Source organism: Caretta caretta, chromosome 1 (genome assembly GCF_965140235.1).
Source record: "Caretta caretta isolate rCarCar2 chromosome 1, rCarCar1.hap1, whole genome shotgun sequence".
Taxonomy (NCBI): domain Eukaryota; kingdom Metazoa; phylum Chordata; order Testudines; family Cheloniidae; genus Caretta; species Caretta caretta.
In genome coordinates, this window is record NC_134206.1 from 245,755,873 (window position 1) to 245,770,259 (window position 14,387).

At 41.8% G+C, this 14,387-nt stretch overlaps 2 protein-coding genes across 9 annotated transcripts in view; one reads left to right on the forward strand and one right to left on the reverse strand.

The window, feature by feature from the left end:
• ETFBKMT (electron transfer flavoprotein subunit beta lysine methyltransferase) overlaps positions 1-5,872 on the forward strand; it is a 33,556-nt gene extending 27,684 nt beyond the window's left edge. For all 3 annotated transcript variants that reach the window (XR_012665883.1, XR_012665882.1, XR_012665881.1), the window contains one exon: positions 1,460-5,872. The gene's annotated coding sequence lies outside the window, so the exon portion shown is untranslated. The remainder of the gene's footprint in view (positions 1-1,459) is intronic.
• AMN1 (antagonist of mitotic exit network 1 homolog) overlaps positions 1-14,387 on the reverse strand; it is a 53,838-nt gene that overhangs the window by 1,411 nt on the left and 38,040 nt on the right. For 5 of the 6 annotated variants that reach the window (XM_048829547.2, XM_075122658.1, XM_048829592.2 and 2 more), the window contains 3 exons: positions 7,126-7,182; positions 4,259-4,331; positions 1,577-1,688 (listed from right to left, as the gene is read on the reverse strand). In XM_048829547.2, coding sequence (XP_048685504.1) covers positions 1,577-1,688; positions 4,259-4,331; positions 7,126-7,182 — 242 coding nt within the window. The remainder of the gene's footprint in view (positions 1-1,576; positions 1,689-4,258; positions 4,332-7,125; positions 7,183-14,387) is intronic. The other variant, XM_048829555.2, reaches the window with a different exon arrangement.

Genomic DNA, 14,387 nt, shown 5'->3' on the forward strand with positions numbered 1-14,387 from the left:
CCGGTGTTTAATTTTAAAGCATCTGTTTAAGCGCTTTCCTGAATGGGGGCTAAGATACTTTGCGTCTGATCCCCAAAGAAAACTGCTTTTTCCATCTTTTCATTGACTCAATTCAGTTCACATTGCTGGAATGACCAATTACTCTTGCACCCAGGAGTGCAACCATACTTTTCCTAAGGAAGATGCCCAAAGCTCTCCCTCCCCAGCCCTGCACCCAGCTCCACACACTGCCCCCCTGCTGCTCCCACACCAGGCTGAGCTCTCCCTGCCTCACACCCAGCACTGAGCTCTTACTCAGAGAGGTGATCAGGCTGAGGAGCACCAGCTCCAGCAGGGGCCAGAGGTCTGAGAGCCCCGGATCCCTTCCTCCTTCTGCATCTCCACTTCCCCAAAAGCCCAGATCCAATCTGCCTACTCTTCACGGGACTGGGGGTTCCCAGTGCCCATGGGTGCTGGAAGGACTGCAAAGGTGGTGGTGGGTGGGATGTGGGGGATGAAAAGCAGACACATGAGGCCACAGTGATACTCAGATTTGGTCTAGCCACCCCTCCTTGGTCATGACAGATGTGTGGCTGGGCCAAATTTCCAGCTCCAGTCAGGGGACAAGAAGAGGGGCTGCCCACTCCCCAGTGCACCCCTGCCTGCATCATCAGTTCCAACTGAGTTTATTCATAGCTTGCTAAGTGTTTATTCTTGATATTAGTTTTACCAAATGCAAAGCCACTATATTAATGCACAGTTAAAAACTGGCCTTTTCATAATCACAAAAGACTCAGGAAAGACAAAGTTATAGGTTCCCAAAGCAGCTGCAACAGTCCTCTTAAGCAGCCTGAATCTCCTCTCAAACTAGCACAACTTCAGTGGAGTTCCTCCTGATTTGCATCTGTGTGAAATTAGAATCTGGTTCTGCGCAATGTATTTACTTACCAGTTTCTACAGAGCCAACCACTGTGTGAGGTGGGTGGTACATGGACACACCAGATAGGTCACATATGAAAACTAAGAACAAATGGGAGGTGGCATAGTCAGGTGAATAGTGGACTTGATTGGGAATCAGAAAACCTGATGTCCTATTCCCTGGCCTGCTTGGGGATCAAAAAAAGTCACTAGGGGGATATCAACCGCTATTGACACCAATACAGTTTCAGCTACATATAAGGACTGGAAACAAAGCTAAGATAAATCAAAGAGAAACTCATTAAACATGAAAGCCTTTTAAATAAGGTATCGATTTTGCACAGTAAATTTTCAGAGCAGAACGGCTCTTTAAAACCTACTACTTTTGCAATCTCTCCACCAATGCTGTGGCTACACCAACATGTGCCTGACCTGTTGTGTCTTGGTTTTGTCTTTGTTCAACTGCCAAGTCTCAGAGGCAGGAACATTGCCTTGCTGTTTTGGAAAAACCCTTGTATATTTACATCACTATCATTAATAATCATTTGTTATTTGTTTTCAGGAGCATCCACAACTTGGTGAGTGCTTTCAAGACAGAAAAAAGGCACGCTCCTTGTGCCATATGTTGGGCTGACTTTGGAGTGAATACTTTGCTGGCTACCTGCTTGATTTGACTAACCTGTTATCAGTGGGCATCCATGAAACAGCAGAATATATATCGCCGGACAGCAGGTAAGGACAGCTTCCACAGCTACATCTGTCAGAGTCACACAGCGTTCCATGTGGATTTCCTATTACGAGAACAAAAACCTGGTAACTTCTGAAGCACAACTTTTATGCTGTCCATTCTAATTTTATAGATCCGCACAGATGGTGATTATTAGGTTAAATATCCAGCTCTGTAAACTAACTATGAAAATGAAGTCCTTTTTTGTGCACAAAGATTTCTGAACAAACATATATGCACAAAGATTTATAAGAAATTCTTGGTACTTAGGTTGAACCTTAGTGGGTAACTATGACAGTCAGGATCCAGACACCCAAGAGGAGAACAGAAGGTTTAAACTCCAAAAAAGAGCACTTGAACCAACTGATCGCATACTGTATTATTGTGCTGTAGACTTGTATTGAGCAAGGTCTTTTATGAAAGCTTATAATGTTTTGAACTTGATGATCCTTATGAGGTATGTATACAGACTGTGGCTATGTAGTTGTGTACATATAAAAACTGAGTTCATAAGTTGTGCTGCAACGTTCAGTGCCACCTCATCGTGAGGCAAGTCAGACAGGGAGGGGCTTCCTTCCCTGCCAGATGAGACTAGCTCCAAGCACCAAATATTGTACAACCCAGCAAAAGACAAATGATGGGCTATTCAAGTTAATGGGAAAACACTGAAACAACCTGAAACTGAAAAGAAACCCCAGTCTTGGAAAACTAAGGGTATGTTTGTTGTACCATGGGCACCGTGCTATAAAATTGTTTATGTTTTGGCTATATACAGTGTATGTTTTATAGTAAGAATTAAGATATTAGAATAAATGAATAGGATAGTGGATACTAGTATTAGCCATTTTATTTTTATGCCTTGTAAGTAACAGACAGGATTTTGTCTGTGTCTATGTTAATTAAATTAGAGGAATTTTGCAAGCCCAGGCCCCAGTGTGGGAAAGGACAGTTACAAAATTTAGTAAGGTCTAATTTATAATGCCTTTCTTGTTCAACATAAAACACTGCTATTTGTTACCTTTTGAAGGTCTCTGCAAAGAACTGTTTTGTGTGAATAAGGAATGTATGCATCAGGGAAAAATAAAGTGTAAAGGCCATTTTTGAAGCCAGATGGCCCAAGAAGAAAAAGTGAAGAAACTAAAGAGACTGAAGAAACTCAAAGACGCCAGAGAACCATCAAAGCGCATCCATGGTTGAGGAGGGGCAGACTGACGATTCTGGGGTAAAGGCAGGCACCCTTAAAATACAAAATAATTAATTAAATCAAAACCAGACAGAATGACCCTCTCTGAGGTGTTTTGGGCCATCAACAAATAACACCAATTAAGAAGTAACTGGTCACAAACTGACACAGCAAAATCCATAAATTTCAACTACAAAAAGACTATAAAAACAGAGTGCTTTCCCATGGGACTTTGGGTTCATCTTGCCACTACTCCAAAAGCATCAGATCGTGACCAACAGAGCCCGGCTCCCCTCTGCGACCAATCTGGCTGGCCACTAGATTGATCCAGACTCTGAACTGGTAACTATAAACAGCAACTGGCAGGACTCAGACTAAAAAGCATATGCTAATTGCTGTATTCTCAATAAATGCGGCGTGTTGCCATTTCCCCTATAAAAAAGATCTTGTCTGCTCTATTTAAGCATAACATGTTTACACTTAAAATGCTACAGCACTGCGGTCACACTTCAATGTAGACACTACCTACGCCGACGGGAGGGCTTCTCCCATTGGAATAGTTAATCCACCTCCCATGGGCATAGGTAATCCACCTTCTGTTGACCTACCGTCGGATTTTTCACTATATCAGATGTAACTTCCGAGTGTAGACTAGGCCTAAGAAAGGAGGGAGTTTTCCCCACTTTGAGTATCTATAGTGGTTGAAGGAAAAAACCCTGCAAGCCATTAAAAGTGGAAGGGATTTGAACAGAAGAGTATCCAGAAATTGAGGGACAGCATGTAGGCTGGAAGCTGTCTGTAAAACACTGGATCCTCCCTACAGTTAGGAGGTATACTGAAAAACTGTTCAAAGCCAATAGGTCACTTGTATTAGAAAAGGAATTATTAATGTAATTTAAAAGTGTAAAGCTTAAAGTTGCATTTTATGTTTGTTTTCTGCTCTTTTATATTTGTTTCCCTTGCTGTTTCATGTTTTAATCTGTGATTTTTTCTATTAAATGAACTGTTTGTTTTTATCTCAAACAGGTCTCTGGTGTGCAAACTGTATGGAATGTATGTGCCAAAGCAAGCTGGTGTCTGCGGGGCTGGTTTCACACCTTTGGGGGTGACTAACCAGAGGGGAAAAGTCCGAGTGCCTGGTAGTTGAGAACTTGGGATGGATGGATTTGGGGAGGCTTGGGACTGGACAGGCTGTTTGGATCACCCTGCCTGGGGTAACTAGGCTGGTGGAAGGCAGCGTGAGACCTATATGCATGTGGGCTGGATACTGGTGTCCGGGCTCTGTGACATAGCAGCACAGCATTAGGACACTCAAAGTTACAGGGCAGGCAGTGACATAACCTCTTACTGGTCTGGGCGATCCCCAAAACGTCACAATAATTAAATGAGGAAATATACATCGTCAATAAAGGAATTCGTATAATCTTATTCTCTATTCAGAATCTACTGACCTGTGAAGAATTGTGTCCAGATGTCCAAAGAGGGAACACTGGTAATTGGCAAAAAATGATGATCACACGTGTTCTGTGATTAATGAAACACCGGTGATTAACAAAGGGTGCCTATTACTAAGGCTATGTTTTAGTCACGGGTATTTTTAGTAAAACTCATGGACAGATCACGGGCAATAAACAAAAATTCATAGCCTGTGACCTGTCCATGACGTGTACTATAAACACCCCTGACTAAATCTTAGGGGCGCTGGGGTGCTGCTGCGGCTTTTGGGATGGGGACTCCAGGGCGCTGCTGCTGCTTGGGGAAGGGGAGGGGCATGCCATGGCTGTTCCGGGGGTTGAGGGGGCAGCCCGGGGTGTCGCGGCTACTCTGGCATCTCCCGGGGCAAGCTGCCTGGGGCCACCCAACCAGCAGCCAGTGCGGCTGACCCCAGGGCTGCCCCAGCTGCTAGGGCAGCCCTGGCGACAGCCACACTGTGACTGCAGAAGTCAGAGGGGTCCCAGAAAGTCACGGAATCCGTGACTTCCTTGACCTCCAAGACAGACTCGCAGCCTTACCTATTACTAAAGATATGTGCTGTGGTTGACAGATGCTGGTCTGATGATCAACAAGGTCCCCTTATCAGCCACATTTTCTCTAATTGATGGGATAATGAACCACGGATTGATTTCCAAGTCAATAAGAATCATTTGTTTACATGGATAGTTTTGGTAATAATGTATTAGTTACAGATGTCTTCTACAATTAAGTAAATAGAGACACCTAAGAGAGAACTCTCAGTTAAATCAATCATGAGAAAATAATTTCTTTGTTCAAACCCCTTCACAGGAAAAGAGTTTTGAGGCAGTTGAATTTGGAGTGAATTGTGCTGCACGCACTTCTTTGGTTGTCAGATCGGTTTGGTAAAGTACAATATGAGGCTGACTCCAGCTTTGGTCAGAACTGTTGGCTCAGCTGAAAACAGGAAGTTAGGCCAATCCACTTGTGTATTAGCAGATAATCAAAGGAGGCTGTTAAATGTCAGTGAATATGTTTGGTGTTTAAACTTCATAAAATTAATGAGATTCTGTATGTACTGTTTTCATGTACCCGTATCTTAACTTTTTGCATTGTATATGACCCCCAATATCTAAATAATCCTCCAAACATGGAAAAAGCCTTGTGTAATGCAAATAAAGTACTCTTTATCAGAAAGGTAATGCATCTCCGCACTTCAAAGCAATTGGTTATTGTGAGGGCATTCAAAGAGTTCAAAGACTCTAAAAGCATTCCTCTCTCACTGCTATCTAAGAAGAAATCACAGCACAGGGTAGCTATCCTGTCAGATTGTTCTAGGAGAACGAATACAAATCTGGATATAAAGGAAATTCCTTCATCTCTGGAATGTTTGGATTCAAACAGGGCAGAATAACAGAACAAGAAGACAGAGATCCCCAGAATTATTCTGGGTAGCCCTAAAAGACTTTTGGGAAACTGGCAGATTATTACATCTCAGCTACCATTTGAAATGATAGACTGTGACTCACCTGTACATATATTTTGCCTGCTTTAACCTTTCAATAACTCTATTTTCTTTTTCTTAGCTAATAAACCTTTAGAACTGGCTACCAGTGTTGTCTTTGGTGTGAGATCTAGGATGCAACTCAGGACTCTTGGGACTGCAGGTAACCTGGAATATTTGTGATGTTAGGTGTAAGTAACCATTTATCACATAGTCCAGCTTGCCTGGGTGGCAACGAAGTATATAAGACTATTGTAGTACTCAGGGATTTCACTGGGTTGGTGAAATTAATTATAAAACATACCACCAGACTGGGGTGTCTGCCCTGCTTTTGACAGTCTGCCCTGAGGTAGGCACTCACAGTTGCGAGCCACTCCAGACAACAGGACATATACATTCATCTGAGTTCTGCTGTATTACTCTCTATTCTATAATCTCTGATTAAATATATTCCAATTAAGCTAATTATTTGGCATCTCCTATTATCATTATTCAAATTCAAACATGCAACATCAGAAAGGACTAACGCTACCTCCAAAGTCTGTTCGGGCCCTTCTTTCAGGGCACAGTTTTATTCTTCAGACGTACAACTCACAAGGTAACACCCACACAAAGCTATCCTCCTAACCAAAGCAGGCTGCAGCGGCCGACGGGTCTTTCCCCTTGAACAGTCACAGATGAGGTTAGGCCCAACTCCCCCTAAAGGGCCAGCCACCCTGTGACATAGCCTCTTAGAGTTGTTAATTATAAAGAAGAAACTGATTTTTAAGTTTTGAATGCATTCCTATGAATTCAACCAGGCCTCAACTCTTCCTGCTCTGCTGACCCTTGTGTTGCTGAAGATTGCACCTTACTGCAGCTACACTGATGTAAAAACGACCACTGTAGAAAAGGCCTTAGTCTTTAAGAACAATTTTTGCTGTATGACTTGCTTTTTTTATTCCACTTTGGGCTGCTCTTCACGGAAAGCAGCACCAGGGCAGTGACATCACGGCAGCAGCCGGTGCCAGAGTCGCTGCCAGCAGCTGCTGGGGCTCCCCTGTTAAGCCGTCCTGTCCCCCCCAGCACTGGCAACCTAGGTATCACTTCAGGCGGGGGGAGTCAGTCAGTGAACCACGCATGTGCGTTTGCCCCCACCCCCCCAAATATAGCACTCAAACTATGTCTCTGACAAAAGCTGGTGACCCGAAGGCTGCCTAATACTTGATTCATGCCCACAGTCGTGGTAATTGTACATGTAAATGTAAATGAGTAACTTGATAATATAAATAAGATTTTTCCTCTGGAATTTTAAAAATGTACAAAATGTACCATATTTGCTTTTAACATTGCTTTGTGCTTGGAATAGGTTAGATGAGTTACCTTTAAATTCTTCGAACACATCCCACTAACTAGTGCTATGACACCATTATCAGTCACCTAGAAAAAAAAATCGGTTATTGGCATATTGGATTAAAGAACGGCACGTACATATCTTTTTAAAAAGCAGTAATTTTGGAAGGACAACCAGAGAGGGTGCGATGACGCATCCAGTGCGGTAATGCAACTGATCCCAGAGAAGCAGGGAACGTATTTCCAGTCATTAAACTTACACACTTTTTACATGCCCCGTGCTTTAGACTACCCGGAAACCACTAAAATCGTTTAGTTCTCCTCTGAACTGACACGGGAGAGTCATACAAATATATATGTTTACTCTACTTAGTAGTTTCAAATCTAGACGACAAAGGCGTCCTGTTGTAGCATGTTCTTGCTGTCTGATCCAGGTATGGCTGCCACACTGGGGCTGTGTCTACACGAGCTTTCTGTTGAGAAATCGTCAGCTATTGAACTGCCACCAATGCAGTTCTACCAGAGGTAGCAACAACAGGAGCGCTCGTATAGCTGGAGCACGGGCATTTTTAACACAAGGGGTTGAAACATGTCATGCCGGTTTCTACCAATGGCTGAGTTTTCTGACAAAGGGTAGTCCAGGCACCTTTTTGCAGTCTTCTCTCGGCTTAAAATTTGATTTCTGCTAGTCTTGAACTAAACACAAAATTCAAATGACATGCACGCTTTTTAAAAATACAGAGCCAAATTCAAGGCTAGTTTAAGTAGGCACGACTTCACTGACATTTACACCAAAGGTGAATTTGGCCCACTGTGGTTTTGAAACTGGCTCTTTTAAAATGGGGGGACAAGGTGGGTGAGGTAACGTCTTTTATTGGACCAACTTCTGTTGGTGAGAGAGACAAGTTTTCAAGCTACACAAAGCTCTTCTAGGTTTGAAAGTTTGTCTGTTTCACCAACAGAAGTTGGTCCAATAAAAGATCCACCTTGTCTCTCTAATATCATGTGTCCAACACAGCTACAACACTGCATACAACAATCTTTTAAAATGGGTCAGGCTGCCTTCAGCTGCCCAAACCAGGAGTACATTGTAATTTTAATCAGTTTTATAACTGGTTTGAAAATGTTTCCAATGCAGACATACATGCCCATGTAGTTCTTTACATCCAGATAAGCAGACATTTACAAGAAAGACAGTGTAATGTAAATCTTCAGAACTTTAATGAGAATTTGAAGTTTGCAAAATGTAATACATTCAATCAATGGAATTAACCTATTTATACAATACAGAGGAAAAAGACAGCCCACAAAACCATATCGGCTGCACTTGACTTATTTAAATCAGAATGTTTTGATGACAACAAACCACAAGAACCACAGAAATGCGCTTTGAGTAGTATGTATATTTCATCATAAACCAGAAGTGAGATAAAGAGATATTTATAAAAATGGTAAATTTTGCTTTGTTGATTCCCAATTAACCTAATGTTACCCCCATTTCACTCAACTGACTAGCCAAAAATATGGGATCTTGTCGATTGTTTCTGTTGGGAGGATATCTTGGTGATGGAGCCAGGTACTACTTTAATGCAATTTTGCTTATTTACAAAAAACTGTACAAAGTCCTGTTTCCCTGAACACAAGAGGAAACAAACACCAGGAGGTTATTTCCTTGCTCACAGCCCCCAACCTCATGTAGCCAGCATCCAACCCAAAGGCACCCTTCCATGCTTCTCTCAGGCCACATAGTGGGTTTTTTCCATGCTGCATCTGGAGTTTCCTCCTTTGTTTCTGTGTGCCTCTCTGTTTGTCTCTCACCCACTCTCTTCACACTCAGAGATTACCTAGCAAGGCTCCTAGGCCTAACAATGCCAACATTGTTCAGTGGCCTTCCATGTACCTTTGTTCTGGGCAGGGACTGCTATTATTTCATCAAGGAGCTGAACTGTTTCAACTATCTTAAAGGAAGTGCAGGGGTAAGACCCACCAAGTTTAAATTAGGCTTAACCCAATTTATAACACCGTGAATTTTTCTCATGGAATTATTCAATAATGTTATATTCTGTGTATGTTAAATGAATTTGTTCTTTTTTGCTTGTCTACAAATAACACTAGTTGTTTTGCCATTTAAAACAATAAATCTAGCTCAGCTGACATTTAGCTGCTTTCGCAGTATGAGAATTTATTTTTAGTGAAAGTCTTGCCTAAGGAAGGAAATAGTAAAGACCACACAATTTGTCCGTTAGACTCTCAAAGTGTGATATCATTTCTTTGAAACATTTATATGGCACATAAATCAACAGACATAAAACTGCCATACAATGAAACGAATACAAAACATTAGGGAAAGAACAAATTAAAAATTACTTAGACAAGTTATATGTCTTCAAGTCACCACGGCCTGATGAAATGCATCCTAAAATACTCAAGGAGTTGACTGAAGAGATATCTGAGCCATTAGCGATTATCTTTGAAAAGTTATGGAAGACTGGAGAGATTCCAGAAGAGTGGAAAAGGACAAATATACTGGCAATCTATAAAAAGGGAAATAAGGATAACCTGGGGAATTACAGACCAGTCAGCTGTACCTGGTTAGATAATGGAGCAAATAATTAAGCAATCAATTTGCAGATAATAGAAGATAATAAGGTGATAAGTAACAGTTGGTATGGATTTGTCAAGAACAAATCTTGTCAAACCAACCGGATAGCTTTCCTTGACAGGGTAACAAGCCATGTGGACAGGGGTGAAGCGATAGATGTGGTATATCTAGACTTTAGTAAGGCTTTTGATACTGTCTCACACGACTTCTCATAAAGAAACTAGGGAAATGCAACCTAGATGGAGCTACTATAAGGTGGGTGCATAACTGGTTGGAAAACCGTTCCCAGAGAGTAGTTACCAGTGGTTCACAGTCATGCTGGAAGGGCATAACGAGTGGGGTCCCGCAAGGATCAGTTCTGGGTCCAGTTCTGTTCAATATCTGTGTCAATTATTTAGATAATGGCATAGAGAGTACACTTATAAAGTTTGTGGAGTATACCAAGCTGGGAAGGGTTGCAAGTGCTTTGGAGGATAGGATTATAATTCAAAGTCATCTGGACAAACTGGAGAAATGGTTTAAAGTAAACAGGATGAAATTCAATAAGGACAAATGCAAAGTACTCCACTTAGGAAGGAAGGAACGATCAGTTGTACACATACAAAATGGAAAATGACTGCCCAGGAAGGAGTACTGCGAAAAGGGATCTGGAGGTCATAGTGGACCACAAGCTAAATATGGGTGAACAGCGTAACACTGTTGCAAAAAAAGCAAACATCATTCTGGGATTATTAGCAGGAGTGTTGTAAGCAAGACACGAGAAGTAATTCTTCCACTCTACTCCGCACTGATTAGGCCTCAACTGGAGTATTGTATCCAGTTCTGGGCATGACATTTCAGGAAAGATGTGGACAAATTGGAGAAAGTCCAAAGAAGAGCAACAAAAATGATTAAAGGTCTACAAAACATGACCTATGAAGGAAGATTGGAAAAACTGGGTCTGTTTAGTCTGGAAAAGAGAAGACTGAGAGGAGACATGATAATAGTCTTCAAGTACATAAAAGGTTGTTATGAGGAGGAGGGAGAAAAATTGTTCTTAACCTCTGAGGAGAGGACAAGAAGCAATGGGCTTAAATTGCAGCATGGGAGGTTTAGGTTGGACATTAGGAAAAACTTCCTAACTGTCAGGGTGGTTAAGCACTGGAATAAATTGCCTGGGGAGGTTGTGGAATCTCCACCATTGGAGATTTTTAAGAGCAAGTTAGATAAACACTTGTCAGGGATGGTCTAGATAATACTTAGTCCTGCTGTGAGTGCAGGGGACTGGACTAGATGACCTCTCGAGGTCCCTTCCAGTTCTATGATTCTATGATTAAAATAATAAATGAAGACACATCAACACAAATATAAAGCTAACTGAAACCAAGCAATCTGGCACAAGGGCAACACAGATAGCTCATGTGTGAGCCACCCCACCAGAAGAAAAGAAAAACTTCCCATATAACACCGGGCAAAACTGTGGCCTTTAGTCTTTGGTCTGCATAGGAGGGATTCAGAAACATCCAACTCCACGCAGAGTTTGGGGTGGGACTGTGTCTCCCTGAGCCTATCCAAGTGGCATCACATACATGGGAACTTTACATCCTGAACCATCCTTTAAGTTTGTCCCAGCTCCTCTCGTCCAGCAGGCTGCGTGTAGGTATGTCTTTGTATGCTCTCCCTCCCTACATGCGCCCATATAAGGGCTTAAACAATCTTACCCACAATGTATAACACGGTAGGCAGCAAATACACAATATGAGGACTGAAGAATACCTTTAGTTCTCTGAGGGGACAGCAAAGGAAAAGAATTAAGCTTATAAAAAAACTAATAATATAGTAGGCCATAGTTCTTAAGGGTGACCTGCAAGATTTTTTTAAAATTGGGCTTGTGCCTTTTTTGATTCTTTATGAATTTTACAGAAGACTTGAAAGAATTCAGTTTTTAAAATGAGGGAATTATTTTTTATCTTAGAAATATCATAAATGTCAACTCCAATCTTCCCTGATTTTGCTGGAGAAAGAAACTTCTCTACTATGCTAACTTGGGCTGGGAAAGGGAGCAATCTTACTATTATGGGAAGTGTGCATTTTGGGGTAGCCAGACCTGATGTTTTGGGAAAAGAGTGCTAAGGAGTTAGCACATATAGGTTTCCTGCTAAAAGGAGGAAACAACCAGCAATGTGCTCCAGCCAGGGACAATGTTAAGGCTGTATCTATACTGGTAACATTCAGCATTTCTCTCACCATTGGCATAGCAAAGGTAGAAGTCAGTTTCTTGTGAAGGAGTTTATACATGGTTAGATGACAGTGGTAAAAACAACACCTCCCGCCAGTCTCATAGACTTTAAGATCAGAAGGGACCATAGTGATAATCTAGTCCAGTGGTTCTCAAACCATGGGTCGGGACCCCAAAGTGGGTTGCAACCTGCTTTGAATGGGGTTGCCAGGGCTGGCTTAGACTTGCTGGGGCCTGGGGCTGAAGCCCGAGCCCCACTGCCCAGGGCCGAAGCCAAAACCTGGGAAAGAATTCTCTGTAGTAACTTGGAGCCTTTCCCATCTAGTGTCCCATCTTTTATGAGGTCCTCACTACTTACCAATACTAAATCTAAAATAGGTTCAGTGACTATGTGGTGAAGAAATCTGTCAGCTATCACATGCAGGACTATCTGGGCCCTACCATTAGTAGTAGCACTTGTCCTCCAATCTATATCTGAGAAATTAATCTCCCATAATCACACAATTCCCAGTTGTATTTATTTCATTAAAATATTAAATAGGTCTCTCTTCATATCCATATTGGATCCTGGGGGCCTCTAGCAGACCACAAGCACTATCCCAGTGCAGCCTCTGTTACCTGTCTTCCCCAAAGTAATTTTGACCCAAATAGAGTTCCTTTTTATCCATTCCATTGCTTCTTCTGTCTTTACAGTCTACCTCATCATTAATATACAAAGATACTCCACCACCTTTACCTTCACTTCTGTCTTTCCTGAACAGCACATACACTTCAATACCTATATACTCCAGTCATGGTTACTATTCCACCCTGTTTCTGTTACCCCTATATCATCTGTTTTCACTTCCTGCACTAGTAGTTCTAGTCTTTGTTAGTGCTTCCATCACTAAGCAACAAATGGAGCTGCACTTATGCTAGACCAATGGTGGGAAAATTGCTGGTAATTCTCCTTATACCTGAGGGGACAAATTATTATCTCCAGACATCTCTCAATCAGTAGGACTCAGCTCCTACTTAATATCACACAGCACTGGAACACAAACAGTGTCATATTTCAACTTGTCTCTGACTCACGGTCCCATGCAACTGCAGGCTTGTTAGCCTTTTTGAACTAACTTTGCTTGGTAGAAACTTGAACAGAAGCCAGAGAAAGCACAAATCCCTAGCTTTCATAGCAACAGCATTTGTGAGGGAGCTCCACTGACAAATTTTTTCCAATCACAGCTTTCCCAAGATTGAGGCCAGGTTTACACTTCAGACATATCAGTATAACTATGTTGCTCAGAAAAATCCACATCCTGAACAATGTAGTTATACCAACTTAACCTCCCATGTACACAGTGCTATGTTGACAGGAGAGCGTCTTTCCTCGACATAGCTATTGCCTCTTGAGGAGGTAGATTAATTACACCGACTCCCATTGGTATAGTAGCATCTTCTTCTAAAGAGCTGTATGTGAAGACAAACCAAGAAATGATTCAGCACTTTGAAAGCTTGTGAAAGAATTTCAGATCTGACAGTGTCTATATTATTTGAAAAGTTATCAAAACCATTCCCAAGAACTATCCTCTTTAACAGTTTTGACGCGTGATAAACAAAAGCTAATTGTTTCCTTATATGGAGTCAATGAATGTTAAAGAGGAAGAGGAGTTGTAGCCATGTCAGTCCCAGAATATTAGAGAGATGAGGAGAAACGTTTCCCACACCTGAAGAAAAGCTGGTCTTTCTCACCAACAGAAGTTGGTCCAATGAAAGATATTACCTCACCCACCTTCTCTCTCTCTCTATTTCTGTTGACACTTTTACTAGTTTGAGGGTACCTCTTCCCTGGACATCTATTTTACCACAAACTTGGAGGCACCAGTCTTAACGAAGTGCAGTCTAATAATCATGTGAAATTCCTAAACATAGGTTACTCTCAGGTTATAAACCGACACTCTGGCCTTATTGTTCAAACACACTTTTTGCTAATACCATAAAGATTTTGGGAGAATAGTTAATATGTCAAGAATTAAAAACACAAAAAGGAAAAGGGGACTAAAATGGTTAATATCTACTAACAGGTAGTAACAGTATTAATAAAGATACTAGAAGAGAAGTTCAGAAGGATTTCTGATTTTCTGCTTCTGGTGAAATTGAAGGAGATAAGAAGGGTATTTAAAATAAAAACCTGTTGTGTTTAGTCTCAAATCTCCGGGCTTGTCTCCACTTACTGGGGGATCGATGTATGGCAATCGATCCACCGGGGGATGATTTAGCGGGTCTAGTGAAGACCCGCTAAATCAACCACCGATCGCACTCCCGTCGACTCCAGTTATTCACTTAGCTGGAGAAGCATAAGGTAAGTCAATGGGAGAGTTTCTTCCGTCGCAGCACAGTGTAGACACTGCAGTAAGTCGACTGAAGCTACGTCGACTCCAGTTATTCACTTAGCTGGAGCTGTGTAAGTTAGGTCAACTTAGCCCTGTAGTG